The following is a 16,449-nucleotide window of genomic DNA, read 5'->3' as shown; positions in this document are numbered from 1 at the left end:
CAATGGTAAATTGCAGAAGCCCGCCACATGACTGTGTGAGGCTTTGGGGGGACACCCAGATACAAACCATAACACCCTCTTAGTGTAACATCTTCCCCACCATAAATATAGGTACCAGCAAATCTTGGAGCCAATATCAACTAAAAATTGGGTGGCAAATTAATACTTCCTATCTTTTAAAAATTACTCATTTTGCTTCCCTTGTCAGGTGCACTTTAGTCCTAGTTTTGTGGCCCCTCAGCACTGTTTTTTTCCAGTAATAAACCAAAAGTCAAAACTGTCAGCCATGCTTTCATTTTACGGGAGACCAAGACCAAGAACCAGCCAAGTGACACTTCCAGAAGGCCTGGTACGGAGGGAGAGGAGCTCAGGGTGGATCCACATCTGCACCCCAGCACTCCCATGATCTCCACCGGCTGACACTGGGGACACACCAAGGACATTTTTTGGGCTTCCTGTAATAATTTGCCTTCTGACTCATTTTCCAGAATATGCTAGCTCAAACTGAATCTCCCTTTAGAGTGATTTGTGACACTGCTCCTTCAATCTTTTCAGAGTTTTAATCTTACAAGTTAGTTTTATAACATGTACATAAGGTATTCTCTTTTAGAATCTGCATTCCTCTTCAAACTTTTAAGAGACAACAAATTAGATACTGATAATTGAACCTGATCGCTTATGTGTGATTTTTATTTAAAGCATCAGTAGAGGGGCTGGGGATTTAGCTCGGTGGCACAGTGCCTGCCTGGCAAGTGTGAGGTCATGAGTTCAATTCCCGGTACTGGAAAAAACAAACAAAAACAAAAACAAAAAAAAAAATAAAAATAAAGCATCAGTAGGATAATTAATGTTTTTATCCAAAACTACTTTATAATTGTCTCCTAATTATTCCCAAGGTTCAGACTTTAGAATGCTTGAGATGATTATTTGCAGTAACTATAGTAGACTAGCACAGAGCATTTTGCAAACAATGTAACATCAAAGGCTTCTTGTGTTGCCCGAGATGTGTTAATTAATCTGTGATTGTTTCACTCATTTATTAAATGAGCACTTACTGAGTACCAGTGACTGCTCTGTTGGATAAGAGTTGTGTATACAGCAGTGAAAAAGGAAGTGGCCATGCCTTCATCCTGCCATTAGCTGGTGGGGTTTTCACAACCAAACAAGATGATTAAAATGCAGTAATTGGGCAGAAATCAACAAGGTGGAAAGGAAATGAGGATGGCTAACTCTGTGTGGGATCCTTAGGAAAAGATCTCTTTTTGCAAGGGTTATTTAAATGGATTTCTGCAGAGAGGCGTGAGCCAGGCCCAGCCATTTGAAGAGCATCACAGCCAGGAGACGCGCGATGGGATGGCCACGGGTCCAGACTGTTGGCTGACAATGTAAATGTCTCCTTGCACACCTGTAGGAATGCCATGGTGCTGGCGATACACTTACGTACAGAGTGGCTTGATCCACGTGATATATGATAAGCAACCAAAGAAATAAGGCTTTGTCTCTACTCTTAAAGAATTATCAGAGGACACAAAAGAGTAACACAATTTAGAGATCTCAGCTTGCCTTTTGGAGCCTGCACTGAGTGACCCCAGCTGTCAGTGGGGGATGATGGAAGGTGAAAAACTTGGCCAGGAGTTGAGGGTGACCTTGGCCTTGAAGGATGAAGGAATTTGGACTGACCGGAAGAAGGCGGCAGAGGGTGTTTAGGGTGAGATCACTGTGCAAGAAGAGAGGCTGAGGAGGACCGCACTTGGAAGAGTGTAATCTGCTTGGTCTCACTGTTCCACAGTGGTCTTGGACCGAGCAGGGGGTGATAAGTAGACCTGCTTCATGGGGACTGTGGAAAGAGCTGTGGAGCAGTTCTGGCGTCAGTGAGCATTGATGTGGTTTCTTGAACAAGCTGTGTGGTAAAACAAAGTTGTAATAGAAATACAGGTCAGTGGAAGAAAAGAGGGAGAATAACAGGAGGCTAGAAAGGAAGGTCTTCTTTTTCATCTTCCCTTCCTTTCGTCCGGCACTGAGTACACAGCCCGTGCTGTTTCAGAGGAGCTGTGCACAGACATCTCAGCAGAGTGCAGGGCAGCAAGTCCAGCATCAGGATGCCTGTCCTCCTGCTCAAGGGACCGCCGGACAGATAGGTGATGGGGCAGGGAGCCATGCTGGGATAGCAGGTCGTGGACTCCGTGTCTCCTGTGCTGAGTTTTAGGCTGAACAAGACACATCATGATGTGCGCTCACAGTAGAACAGAGAACTAGAGCTGCCATGGGAAGGTGGGTTTAGGAGTGCGAGGTGCTCGGAACCCAGGGCTCGGTGCCTGAGAATGAGCACAGGGCAGGAGGGAGCTGAATGATACTGACAGAGAAATAAGAATCTGGATAGGTGGAAGGCCCCAGAATAACAGTTCGATAAAAGCCAAGAAAATAAAGAATTTCAGACACTAAATGTGAGAGGTTCTGGGGGGAATACCATTATCCTTACCACAAAAACCACAGCTGATCTTTCATGGTGATGATTGTGTCCTGAGCACTTTCCATGCAGCAGTTTACCTGTTTGTCTCCACAACCTTCAAGTAGTAAAGGCTGTGTTAGCTCGGTCTTACAGATGAGATTTAGTCACAGGGGGATTAACAGTGTGACTCAGGTCTCGCTGCCTTTCGGCCTTGAATCACCAGTGGCACATGCTTGGCCAGCCCCATCTGGCAGCCTGGAAGTCCTGCATGTACAAGCTGCCCAGTGGGACAGTCACGCCTGTACCACTGGTGGTTCATGGCAGCAGGAACCGGTTAAGTCACTCACCCAAGATTGCCCAGTTTGGAGTGGAGCTGAGATTCAGGCATATTCTGTCCTCAAAGCCTAAGTCCCTAACTCTTATACCATATGGCTATATCCAAGATGGTGTTTTAATTACATAGTTTGACTTCTGTTTTGTGTAAGTGTCTAGAAAAAGGAGTTAATTAACAGTTTAAAAGTTGGGTGGGGGCCAGAAACTGAGCAGATGGCCGAGTAGTGATTGAATAAATCCTTAGAGCAGAAGACAACCTAGAATGCTTCAGGTAAGGCAGAGGAGGAGGAAGATGGACCTTTTGATCTGTTTTTTCTTTTGCTTCCCCTTTCATCCATGATCAGATGTTGTTCTTCTTGGGTAAGAACAATACTAACTGGTAGAGAGGGCACCCCACACTTAGCACGTTCCCTGTATTGCAAATGTGTGTTCGCTTTAACCACCAGAAGCGTTACTTTATCTGAATTGATTGCCAGCCAAAGTTGCATACTGAAATTCATTTCTTTCTTAACTTTCATTACCAAATGCAAGTTAGGTTTCTAAGGAGGAGGGTGGGTGGTGGCCTTAGAATAGAGTTCTTGGGTAATGGCTGGCGAGAGCCCGAGTTCTGGGGTTTCTCCATGGGGAGCTCAGGTGCCCCAAACCCTTCACCATGACAGCTGCTGCAGTGAATGCTGCCCACTAGCCAAGGCCAGGCTGTCGTCCACTCTCCTTGCACCTCAGGCCGCCTCCTTTCTCCTTCATCTGGGGAGGTGCGGTGTCCAACGCAGCAGAATTCTCGGGGTGGAGGATGAAGAAATAAAATTCTTGCCCTTGCATTTACAACTGTCCCCGACTTGTCGTGGTCATGTAACATGACTGTGTTTTGCCTGCCGCTCACCCCCACTCACCAGCACTCCCCTGGTGACCCTGCTGGCCGCCCTCGCCCCCGTCTGTGCCTGCCCCCACCCTCCTGTCCCAGCCTCGGTGTCACTGGCCGCATTCAGGGCAGTGGGCCCTCCTGCTCCCCACGCAGCTCCACCCTGGCGGAGCTCATCCAAGCACCTGCACGGTTTCATCTCCAGCTCCCATTGTATCTGTGATCTGGGTATTTATGTGCATATGTTAGCTTCCCTGTCACACTCTGGGGCAGAATCTGTGCCTTCATAAATTTTTTTCCATATCTCCTACACTTAATCTCAGAGGAAGTTAAAGCTTTCAGGGCTGAGAGGACTTATCAGTCACTTGTGATGTCTTTCTGAAACCAATGCTGTCCCTGGGTCCTTGCGAGCACCATGCTGAAGGCAGGGAACATCCAGGGCCCCAAACCATAGCAGCTAAACAGGGCGCATATCTCATGGTGCCCTCCCCACATAATGCTAATGCGCAAATGAGACCGAGGGACCCAACATCCGGTTGCCTTACTAGGGGATCGTGTTCATTTAAGAAACCTTTATTTTAGATAAAGCAGTGTGAAAGTGGAAGAGTGGTAATTGTGAGCTAACAGTAAAAACACTTGTTTTGCTTGCAACCGTAGCTTATGTAACTGTTTGACTTTTCAGATATTTCGAAAGAAAGCAGTGGAACTTGGGGTAAAATTGCTACCTGCATTTCATACTCCTTCTGGAATACCTTGGGCATTGCTGAATATGAAAAGGTAAAACTCTTCATTTTCAACAACATATTTTAAGGTGAAATAACTTGAGATTGTGGACTCACGAGTATGTGGTATGTGGGTAATTACCTGAGTGACGCTGGTGACTACTGCCTCTGCCCCAGAAGTCTTAGAATCTGTCCTTAGGTGGAAGTGATTAGCTTTGTGAGGCTCCATAGTTTGATGAGTCTGGGTCATATTACAGTGGGGCCCTGAGGGAATCATACAAACCAGGTGCGATCCCAGGGTCTCCCTGTTTTGGGGCGACCCTGAACCGGTGAGACTGGCTCTCTGCGTCAGAGCATGCACTCCCAAGGAAGCGAGTCTGAGTGCGGTGTTGCTCCAGCTTAAGCTATCGGGGGAATTTGAGAGACACAACAATAAGAGCCCTAAGTCCGGGAACCTGAGGCTGCTGCAGCCCACAGCAGTCAGGAGGAAGAGGAGCTGACCCACTGACCTGGTCAGTCCTGCCTTCATGTCCCCGAGGGAGGAGAAACCTGGTGTGCCTCATCCCCGAGAGTGTGCGCCAAAAAAATCCCTGAGCTGATCAGACTCCGTTGTTCTCCCAGGGACACTTAAGCATCACATTAATAAACACATTGTCTTAAGCTCCCCTTCTGCCGTCCGCTGTCCCCATAAGTTACAAATGGCACATGGGCCTCTTGCCGTGACGACAAGGTGACAGCAGCTAGGAGGATGCCATCATGCTGTGCGGTGGGTTCTGTACCCAGCGCAACACGCAGTGCCCACCGCAGCGCTGTAAGGCCGAACCACGTGCAGCCTTTGCATTTTGCTTATGCAGAACTGCAGTTGCAGCGAGAGTGAGTAACTGGCGGGCGAGGACTGGTACTTTTGCTATTCCTTACACACGCACACACGCGTGGAGTGGCGCTCTTGTTTCGGAGGTACCATGAGGCTGCACGGGGTGGTTTGGTCGGATGAATGCACATTCCTTCTTGATTACCTGCTTCAGTGACATTCTGTCCTAAAATCATTTGCTCTTTCCTTGGGAGATTGGTCTGGGGAGTGTTGCTTGTTTCCATGTGTGTTACTGTCCACGCCCGAAGGCACCCTGTCCGGGAGGTGGTGTTGGGCTGCATCACACTCGGGGTGCTCTCTGCTGTGTCCAGTGCTGCACAGGGCTCCGCAACCCCAGGCGCCCCCAGGCTCCTCGAGTCAGGTCTGAGCTGACCAGGAGTCGTATGTTTGCGTGGAGGCCTGGAAGTTCTGCATGTGGCTGCTGTGGACCTTCTCTTTCGCATCCTGTCCTCAGACTTTGCGTTTATAGATGTTTTCTGACCCAGGTTCTCCTCTGCTCACAACACTGCACAGGTAACTCGTTTTTTCCCTCTGAGAAAAACGTCAGGGGCACAGGAGTCCGCCACGCTGGCTGCTACCAAGAGGCGGCTGCTCGGTTCCACAGCTGCTCAGGGCTTGCTCACGGAGTGCACATCTGAGCTCCCCAGGCCCGTTTGAGCTGCACAGCCGGCCAGCAAATCAGTTCTGTGACCCGTTAGAGTTCACAGATGGAGACTCTCCCGGAGCCTGGGCTACCTCTCAGTAGACGCCTGCTCCTGGGCACACTGATTCAGTCCCAGTTTCCAAAGCCAACAGTCCTGTGCAGGGAGCCCTCCCAGGCCTCAGAACCCCAGGTTCTGGTCCTGGGGACGGGGAGGCTCCAGCCCGCTTCATGATTCTGTGCAGCAGCTTCCTGTTGCTTCCGAGAGAGAAAGAAATGAGAAGAAGTCTGTGTAGACCGCTTCCCGCAGAGTCCATTATGTGAAGTGCTGCTATCTGACCTCTCTAAATAAGAAATGGAATTATTTGAAATATGTTTAACTTCACTAGTGTTTATTTCTAACAACCAAGTGGGTTTTTCTTTAGTGAAATCTACCTTCAGGGGACTGTGGAATATCTTTCAGTAAATAGTAGATATTTTTTAGTACATAAAGGGATACTTACTAAGTTCTGAATCCTCTATTATTTCTCCTATCTATGCCTGTCAAGAATTCATTAACTGGGGCATTCAGATTTTTATAAGACCTTATTTTGTGTAATATTATATACTAGGACTTTATGTTTCCTTTCAAAGATTACAGGAAAATTATATATGGTGAAAAATATTGGCCACTTTGATTTATGTATTCTCTGATGTTTCCAAACCTAAAGGAAATTAGGTAATTATTTGGCAGCAGAGAAAAACATTTTTTTTCTTGGCAACTTGAGTGAATTTTTACTGTGTACTTTTGTCCACCTTGCTCGCCATTTGCCGTACAGCAGCAACTTGCCCCAGAGCGCGCAGTGAGCACCAGCATCGTTAACAGGAGCACCTGTCCACCGAATTCCTCCTCTCTTACTGTGGAGCTGGTCATCACGCCACAGCTTCTCCCAGGCGAGGGATAGCATTCTCACTTGTCTCCAGTGTTACGGTGTGGTTTAGGGTGGGCCGCGGAGTCCCAGTGCGTATGTGCACTGTCTCCTTTGAACCTTTGCGTTTTCCCGCCGAGGCCCACAGAATAGGGGACAACTGGCATGACGCCACTTTTCTCATTTGCTGTCACTAGCAAAAGTTTTAAAGGAAAAGGGGGGAAAATGCCTGACAAAATCATATTTTCTTCATTACCGTCTCAGAGTAAGAGGACATTGCCGAAGGATGTCAGGCAGGAAGGAGAGCTTGAGAACTTGGTTTAGGCAGGAGGCACACTTGCTGCGGGCTGGCTTTGAGGCGGGGGACCTGGTGGGGAGGCACCAGCACACTGCCGTCTGCTGAGAGCTCATCTGCTCTCCCCTCTCAGCTGGACAAGGAAGAGGGTTTGGATACCACTCTTTGCCAACGTCTCCAGGTAACAAAAATGGGAACTTGCTAGTAGGAGCTGTTCACATTCCTCTAGTATTTAGGTTAATGCCTAAATAAAATCAGTCTCTTTACTTTTTCCATGTCAGGAATAAGCTTTATTTGAGTCCCTGCTGCGATGACAGTTCTGTGCAGGTCCTGGGGAGATTCTGTCCTTCTCCTCCCTTTACTCTAAAAGATAACAGACACACCGCTCCCCTGAGGGAAGATGCAGCCAAAGTGGTGAAGCAGAATATAAATTCCCTGTGTCAAATGATATACACACATGTAATCCACAAACGGGAGCTACTCTGTGCCAAAGAAAGATATGAAGCACTCACTGGGGCGAATTTAAAGCAAGCACTATTTTGAATTAGGAAGGTTAATGTATGTATTTGAAGCCAAAATACCAATAAGACAAATTGGATTTCAGTATTTATACAAGCTGAAAATATGCAGAGAACCTGAATAATTTATTCATACACTCCCTCAGGAACTCTGTCCTAAAATCTGTTCAGGAAAAAAATTATTTTTAAATTCTCTGTTCTGCCACAACCATGATAAATCTTAACTGAAGAGTTAACCAAGTGAAGCTATAAGTTAATTAAGATCGTGGCTTAACAGCAAGTAGCCATGCTGTAGACAGCGCCAACAAGAGCATACCTGCCTCACTAATACAGTGCCTTGCACCGAGCATACATAGCTAATGTAGTATTTCTGCTAAACAACAACCACTGCCTTCCTAGCAGATTCAATTCTGGTATACTCAGTTTTTCTAATGGGAAAATGTCAACGTCTGATGACTGACCTTGTTACCACTATTAGCAAGAAGCCCTGTGCATTTTTTTCCCTCCAACTGGCAGCAGAAAAAAAAATCACCTCTGTGATTTGTAAAATCCAGCATTTCACCATCTTCATATTTCTAGGTATAATTCAAGCCTGCATGTAGAGCAGACTTGCATGAGATTTGGGGTTGCTACAGTGTGTTCCTGATGTAAAGGAATGCTGTTAATGTTCCCACTACTCATTTCTAGCACGAGGCGCACAGTCTGGGCACTGCTGATACTCACCCTGACCTTTCTGATGAGTGAGTCAGTTTCAGCTGTGTACTGTTCTATCCTTTGTTTCTCTTTGTGGGTTTTTCTGAATGACAGTTGCCTGGTGGGTAATTAAGTTGGAGGGACGTACAGCGTGTTCTGTTACAGCTGCTGTCGGGGGATGAGAGGGATCAGTCCATCTCCGTTCTGACTCCGTTAGTCAGCAAGGTGAGAAGGAGACACAGCTCCTCACCTGTTTTCATCTCCTGCCTGGCAGAGCTTTATTTATTGACTATTGTAGTTGTCTGATGAAAGTGCATATAGTGTCATTAGTTATCATTTACATTATTATAATTAAATTTAAAAGTCCTTTACCTGAGACCGGGCCTTAGTTAGGAGTCGGACCTCACCTGATACTTCCTGGTAGGGAAAGGGAGCCCCGTGTAAAGCCTGTGGAGAGTGTATTTTAACCAAAGGTGCCAGCCGTCTCCCTGGGGCTCTTCACGCCTTGGCAATCTAAAATACTTACTAATCGTTGGTTAGTTTTAATAGACCCAAACTGCAAAGACAATTTGATGGGTTAAATAGTTTTAAAGTATTTTCCGTATATTTCTGTTTTTAATTGACAGTTGACATATAACTGTCTATGTTACTAATTTGCTAAGCATTTTTCAAAGCTTCTAGTTTCAGATTTGAAGGCACTTTAGGAGGTTAAAAATATTGCTTAATTATCCTAAAAATGTACTGTTGCAGTGATATAAGCCTAAGTATAAATAAAATCAGAGCTTCATCGTACCGTTTATGTTTTATTTATGTGTTTCATGAATCTGTTAAGAATTTGATGGGGCTGGGGATTTAGCTCAGCGGCAAAAGCGCCTGCCTGGCAAGCGCAAGGTCGTGAGTTCGGTTCCCGGTACCAGAGAAAAACCAAAAAAAAAAAAAAAAAAAAAAGAATTTGAAGACAGGTTCTGTCAACTCTAGAAAAGTAAGAGAAGTTAAAGTCAGTTTCTAAGTATCTTAAGGTGGTTTTATTATATTGAGTTTCCATCTTGTATTTATTTTAATTCATTTGGCCGCTTTTGCTGTTCTGGAAATAGCAACCAACCATACTTGAGCGTGTGAGCAGCGGCACGCACAGCAATATCAACTCACGCACTGGAACATCATCGCTGTGGGAGATCAAGTTTGGGTTCTGTGGGTCTGCTTGCCACAGGACTGCGATGTGCAGGAGTTGGGGGAAGTTTCATTGCAGTAAACTAGGTAATCAGGGGTTGTTTTTCTTCCTGTTAGTGGGACACTCCCGTGATTACAAACAACCTTTAGCCCCTGGGGCTGGCCCAGTAATACTTTTGAAGGAACTCTTTTCATACAAGCTAAGCATTATCCTTCTTTTAGTCAGAGTTCAGTACGGCAAGCCTTTGGCTTACACTTTGATATTATTTGAAGGTACCTGGCATTCTGGGATCTGAAAAGCTAAGCATTACCCACTGGGAGGCACAGGGACCAGTGTCCCCTTGTCCTGGGATAGTTGACTTAGGGTTAGCATCCCTCATGGAAAGGGGGTTTCATTTTAGGAGCCTGTCTTAGTTACTTTTCTCTCGTTGCTGAGACAAAATTCCCAAGGCCCAAAATGAAGGAAGGAAAGGTTTGTTTAGCTTACAGTTGGTGGAGGTTTCAGTCCATACTTGGCTGGCTCTGAGGCAGAGTGGCACATGGCAGAGAGCAAATGTTCATGGCGGCAGAACATAGCAAAAACAAGAGCAAAAAGGGAGGAATGATGGCAAACAACCTCTTTCTCTTCCTTAAATTGTAAACAGGCTATCCGCACCCAGGGGGCGTGAAGCTCTCACATAATCTCCATGCCCTCCTCTTCCACAGGCTTAGGATGTATACAAAGTGAGCACCCTGGTTCCCTGCTGCCTCAGTAGGCCTCTAGTCTCCCCAAGTTGACACAATGTATTAACCATAACAGAGCCTCAAGGCTGGATGTGGGGACAACAGTGACTTTGCAGCCAACATTTTGCAAAGTAAAGCTAATCTCAGGGTGGTATAAGACAAGATAGAACAGATGCTACCCCTGCTGGGCTCCCATACTCAGAGCTGCTACTTATTAGCATAGCTTTCAACCTTCGGTAATTTACTCAACTATCTGAGTTTGTCTTCTCTAAAATAGCAGCAATAATAGTATCTCTCCTGATAAACTTTTGTGGAAATCTAGTTACAAGATGTGTTTTAAAACTATGGTGTCTGCTTAAATTTTTTAAAGTTTATTACAATAAAAGGCACATTGCCACGAATGCCCTTCAGAATGCTCTTCCTCAGCTCAAAACACCCACAGCCCATCGTCCTCACCACTTTCTGCAGCAGCTCTGGAGTCCTCTTTCGTGAGTGTCTTTAGTTGCACTGCTGTGGCTCCTTTGATGTCCCGAATTGATTCAAAATGCCAGTGAAGAAGGGGGATGCGGACGCTCCTTAGGATTCTATGAGCCTGCTTTCCTGCTGGATGGCGCTCAGCAGCAGCATTCACTGTGTTTTGCATCACACCTGGTAAAGGCCCTCTCAGAAGACGACTTCCAGAACCACTGCAGAAAGTGTCCAGAACGACAGGGTGAGTGTATTCAAAGTGAAGGGAAGGATTTTGAGGAGGATTCTGGGCAGTGTGCCCTAATGTGCCACGTTTACCATATGTGTGATTAATACATTAAAGAAACATTGCAGAGTGCTGTGAAATACATGCACATTGGATTCACTTTTAATTTCGGGTCTTATTCTCACTGTTTGACAAATATATAAACATGGCGTATAAAAATGAAGGAGTCAAGGGCTTGCCATCTCAAAGATGGCCCTTGTTTCAGCCTGAGTTCCCTGAGGGCCGCAAACCAGAAAGGCCATTCAGCCTCTTTTCCCACACTCACCAAGCCTAGAGATCCCCAAGAAGTGTCCTCCTCACATAGCGGGAGCCTTAACCCTCAAAGACTGGCTATCATGAATGAGCCTGAATAGATACATCTATTGGAATAACAGTTATCTTCCGGTAGGTTCGCTGTCCCCACCCCGATACATTTCTTAGTGACATCCCTAGCGTTTCCGCCCTAGTCCAAAGACCCATTTGTCTTGTCATTCCTTCGCAGTTACTGTTCTCTGTCTAAAAAGTATAGCAGCCTCTTGCTGTGGTTATTGTTTTGGACTTTGCTGTCATGTCATGTCCTTGTACATATAAATTAATAAAGCTGACATACTCTTCCCCTGCCTTGTATTACTCTCTTCCTAGATCAAGTCTGAGAGCCCACACAAGAGGAAAGGCAGTGAATAATGCCGAGCCAGGCCAGGTTGGCTTGGCTGACGTCTTGGTATGAGGCTGAGGTCATCAGAGGCCCTGCCCTGCTCTCCACACCAGCCCCTTTCCCAAGCCAAGAAGGGCGATGGTGATGGTAGAACTGCCCACAAGTGGAGAGAGAGATGGGCCATGTGCAGTGATACAGCTTCACACACAAGCTTTCGTTTGCTTTTTAAATTACTTACTCAGTCAAACCTTACTCCTCAAAATTGTATTCGTTAGGGAACTACCTGTTCTATAAATTAGAACTGCTCAATCAGTTGAAGATATAAAGCAAGAAGATGTTACATCCTCTTTCTCAAATGCAAGCTAGTGCCTAATTAATATGGTACAAACCCAGTCTATGGCAAAGTGCACACCTTTATGCTGTCAACATCCACAGGGGCTGGGGATTTAGCTCAGCGGCACAGCGCCTGCCTGGCAAGCACAAGGTCGTGAGTTCGATTCCTGGTACCAGGGCGGGGTCGGGGGGGCGGAAATCCACATGACCTTATTTCCTAAATCTTGGGCTACGCTGTTCTACAAAGTGCCTGATTCCTGTGGTCACTTTATATCAGTGGTTCTCAGGCTTTCCCACAGTTTTAGAGTAAGTAGGGGTCTGTAGTCTATTCAGGTTGGTTTGGATAGGATGTGCATTTTTCAAAGTGCCCAGGATACAAATTTTCAAGTAGGATTGAGAAACCGTGTTTTAGGTCTAGTAGGAATGTGCTGAGGATGTTTCATTTCTTATTGTGATTGCCTTTGAAAACTTTTCTCTACTTACTAGTGGTCACTGTAATTAGTGAAATATAAAAACTCAACAAGTTGTAAGCACCCAACATTTATGAAACAGTGCTTCCCCCACTGTGCAGGGAGGGGGTGACCAGAGCTCTCATCACACCTCCATCACATCCCAACTCTGAGCCTTGAGTCAGTAGATGTTGTAGTGAGGTTCAGTACTTCGCTTTTCAAGCCAGACCCTGCCGAAGCAGAGGCTGCTGCTGCTGTCCGAGTCCACCCAGGAGTTGTTGTGAGAAACGAGAAATGACAGGACCGTCACAGCTTTGAGGTCCTTGCTTTGCCCGGCAGCTGGCTCCGCTGTTGGGACACTGATGTGGGGTAGATTTTTTCTGTCACTAATACACTTTTGTTGATAATTATATGGCTTCCACTTAACTATAGGCAGTGGGTTGCTTCTTCTGAAAATTAGCTAATTCCAAACATTAGTTATCCAAAACGATTTTACATTTACTTTTTCCCCTTGTCCTCTTGTTTTAATCCAGTGAGACTAGAAAACAAACTTTGAGCCATTTTAGTACGGAGAAGAAAAGGTGTTCTTCACGGTGAATGTCCGGGTAGCTGTTAAAAGCATAGCCCTGTCCTCGAAGCCACACTTGTGCCTTCAGGCAGCAGCTAACCATCATGGTAAACTTACAGCACATGTTCTTTTTAAGACAAGCGGTGTTCATGGAGGAGTTGGTTTTTTCTAAACTAAAGCCTCATTATTCAGGTTGTATTGCAGTGTGGTCACTCCTCCAGAAGGTTCGCATCACCAGGCTAGGATAAGACTCGGGACCTGGCCATAGCTGAGGCCGTTGAAAAGCAGAACAGGAAACTGAGGGTGAATTTCCCTGCAGAGGATCAGGACAAAAGCCTCTTCTGAGGCAGTTCATCCTCCCAGACCACGGTCAGATCTGGCGTCACTACCACATGCTCAGAACAGAAGGCGTTTTCGACTTCCATGTACTTCTTGCGCAGCCTCCTCATGGGGGCGGAAGGGACAAGCCGCTCGGAACAGCAGTGCTTTGAAGGCTCCAGCCACACCTCGTGAGGTGGCAGGAGTTCAAAGAGCCTCTGGACTCTTAAACTTCGTCCTTTCTCCTCACCTTTCAGGTCCTGTTGAGTAGGTTTCCAGGTGTCCTATATTCCCTGCTGTCCTTTGGTGAGGCAAGCGCTGAACACTAGCTGGGGAATGGAGTGGCCAGTTGTTGAGTCACCCAACCATGGATTTGGTATTTCTAAATACTTTTCCTGTACTTCCAGAAGGTCTGTCATGTGAAGGGTGGATTGCAGCCTGTGAGTAATTAAGTGCAGAAGTGCTTCAAAGGTGATGTGTAGACAGTGGGGGACTGTCTGTCCCAAGGTCACCTGAGCCCCTTACAGAAGGTCCCGTGTCACACGGGGTGTCTAGGAGGCCTCGCGCCCTTGACACGGAGCAGATTGAATCTCCCTCTGTGGAAGCCCTGGGACTGGACTGTGAAGGCCGACCGCAGTTAACGCCCAGGAAAGCCTCCTGTGAGGACAGTCACTGTCACTGGAATGTGACCAGCCAGAAGTTTCTCCAGTGCACAGAACGAGTGTTTGCTGGGTTCCACTTGGTTCGCTGTGTTCACGCACAGTTGGTAGCAGATTGGCCTTGGCAATTCAGAATTCATGCTGTGTACAAAACAGACGGGGGACAGGTCAGCACACATCAATTTGTACACCACCCTCGTAGGCCAGCAATTCAATAATCTTTTCAAGGAATCGACTCCCCAGATGTTTAAGGAACCAGCAATCAGTTTTCCTACAATTGATCTCAAGACCCAGCTTATATTTTTAGTGTGGAACAAAACTTTCAAGTATCTAATTAGTAAAATTTAAGTTTATGTAGAAGTTTGAATAGGTATTTGAATACAAGTCCAGGTACTGTGGCACTTTGTCAGCCCTTACAATTGCTAATCGTTGTAAATATTCAGCCAGAGACACTGAATATTTGAGTGGGAGTTGGAGGGTCAGTGTGAAATATTTAGATCACGGCCAGTGATTCTTTCAAGGCCTCACTGCCTGGAGAGTCCCTTACCCACTCTGTGTTTGTGTTTCCAGCCTGTGCATAGTAGCTGCAGTTGATCTGTTCTGAGAAGAGGGTGAACAGTAATTGATTGCGTTCTCTCATTAACTGGGGAGGGAAAAGTTTGGAGCGATACTAAGAATTAACTGTAATTTATGAATCTGGAAATCAATGTGCAGCTGGGTATGGCATGGGCAGTAAAGTGTGGTGTTTAGCAATCAGGACAAATTGTCTTCAGCTGTAAGGTGCACTGCTGTTAGTTTCCCTTTACTCAGTTCTGAGGAGCAGACCCAGTTTCAGGAAGACCATATGAACGCTTGTGTTTGCCTTTATCCCGAAAATGTCAGTGGAGTTTAGCATTATTAATTAGATCTCACTTTTCCTCCTTGTGACATTTGTACAAAATAGTTTTATGGGACATTTGTACAAAATAGTGATTACTGGTAATTGACCTAAATATGTTGAACAATCTGAAGATGCAACTGAGAGTTTAATGTACCTTGTAAATTGAGAGGCTTCCAATTAAATCAAGTTCTTAAGATAATCACTTTTGAAACCGATCAAGTAATAGGACATTAGTAAACCTCTTACTGACTCAATTGTGACAAATTAATAAACAGACCCAGTACAATTACTATAAGGGCTTCATCAGTGAACAGTTTTCCAAAATTTAATCATAAATCTATTCTCCCCCTTTCCCCAAAGTACAATAAAAACCACATAAGTCATTGAAGGTGGGTGTCATTTCTAATAACTGTAGGAGAATCTGTACCAGTAGCTTGGATTTTCTGCGTGTTTGTTTCTCTGTGACTGCATTTCTATCAAATGTCAGGGAATAACTTGCTAACCCCTTAGAGCACAATGTGATGACTTTATGAGCGCTCTGCCATGGGCCGTGGACGGAATAATCGTGTGTTCTCTCCCCGCGGCTCTCTGTACCCTGTACATTATGCTGATGCGTGCTGCCCTCAGAGCTCTGAGCTGCCCTCTCCCACGCTGTCCCTAAGAGCCATCAGCCCAGCACCTCTGACGCCTGGGAGCCGGTCTGCATATGGACACTGGGAAGGAATGAGCTGGGGGTTTCAGGGTTGGTGTGATTTTTAAATATCTGACAGTGCCGGTTCTAACCCTCTGCTGATTGAGTTGAAGGAAGAGCGGCACAAGCTGTGTGTGTGGAAGATGCTGCATTTTATGGAATATAACTATTTTTTAAAGTGTGACCACTTTCTCTACACCTTGGTTTTCTTATTTGTTGAGGTAGACTTAATAAATCGAATTGGTTTTGTAGGGATAGTGTTTATGACAGGACCTAGTAATTTGAAGACTTGGGGAAGGGAGACTTGAAGACACAAAAGAATGGATCAGTGCACAATTCAGGACCCCAGACCAGTCGTCACCGGCTTGGCAGTTTCTACAGCCACCCCAGAGCCATCCCCGCCACCCACGGGTGAGTCAGACATTCGCAAGGAAGAGTGGGTTTTCTAAGCGGAGAAGTGCACGTGCACTGTGTGCACACATTTGTAGTCGTAACAATTCCCCGAGTATTCGGGTTACAGCGTGCAGTCCTCCGCAAACAAGGCAGCATTCTAGCGTCCTAGGCTAATTGTGGTCATCTGGATCCACAAAGGCTGCACACAGTGGCAGGCGGTGAGGAGGGATTCGCTGACGCTGCTGGGGAGCTCCAAACCGAGACCAGAATAGCACCAACATCACAGCAGTTTCCTTCATGTGAGATGCGAAACTGTGATTCTTTAGTTTAACATGGAAACAAAGAATGTTAGCATGGTCAGTTTCTGGAGCCCTCTTTCCCAAGTGTGACCCAGAGCGTGGTGAATGCCCCGCTGTGTGCCATCCAACGTGAGGGCAGCTCCTGAAACGCCAGTGTGTCCCCACCCACATTAGTCTCCGGGTCAGACACCATGTGGCTTCTGGCTCCTCCTCAAAGTTGAAATGAACGTGAAAGGGAATAATTTTGAATCAATTCAGGACATCAAGGCAGCTGCAACAGTGCACCTGAA

General features: G+C 46.1%; 1 protein-coding gene across 1 annotated transcript in view; it reads left to right on the top strand.

Annotated features, from left to right (window-relative positions):
* Man1a1 (mannosidase, alpha, class 1A, member 1) overlaps positions 1-16,449 on the top strand; it is a gene marked incomplete in the record, with an annotated part of 142,587 nt that overhangs the window by 76,128 nt on the left and 50,010 nt on the right. Inside the window, 1 exon segment of the mRNA XM_013516640.1 lies at positions 4,324-4,418. Coding sequence (XP_013372094.1) covers positions 4,324-4,418 — 95 coding nt within the window.

This window comes from Chinchilla lanigera, unplaced genomic scaffold, assembly GCF_000276665.1.
Source record: "Chinchilla lanigera isolate Chin_1 unplaced genomic scaffold, ChiLan1.0 scaffold00035, whole genome shotgun sequence".
NCBI lineage: Eukaryota > Metazoa > Chordata > Mammalia > Rodentia > Chinchillidae > Chinchilla > Chinchilla lanigera.
This window is presented reverse-complemented; position numbering and strand designations above follow the sequence as displayed.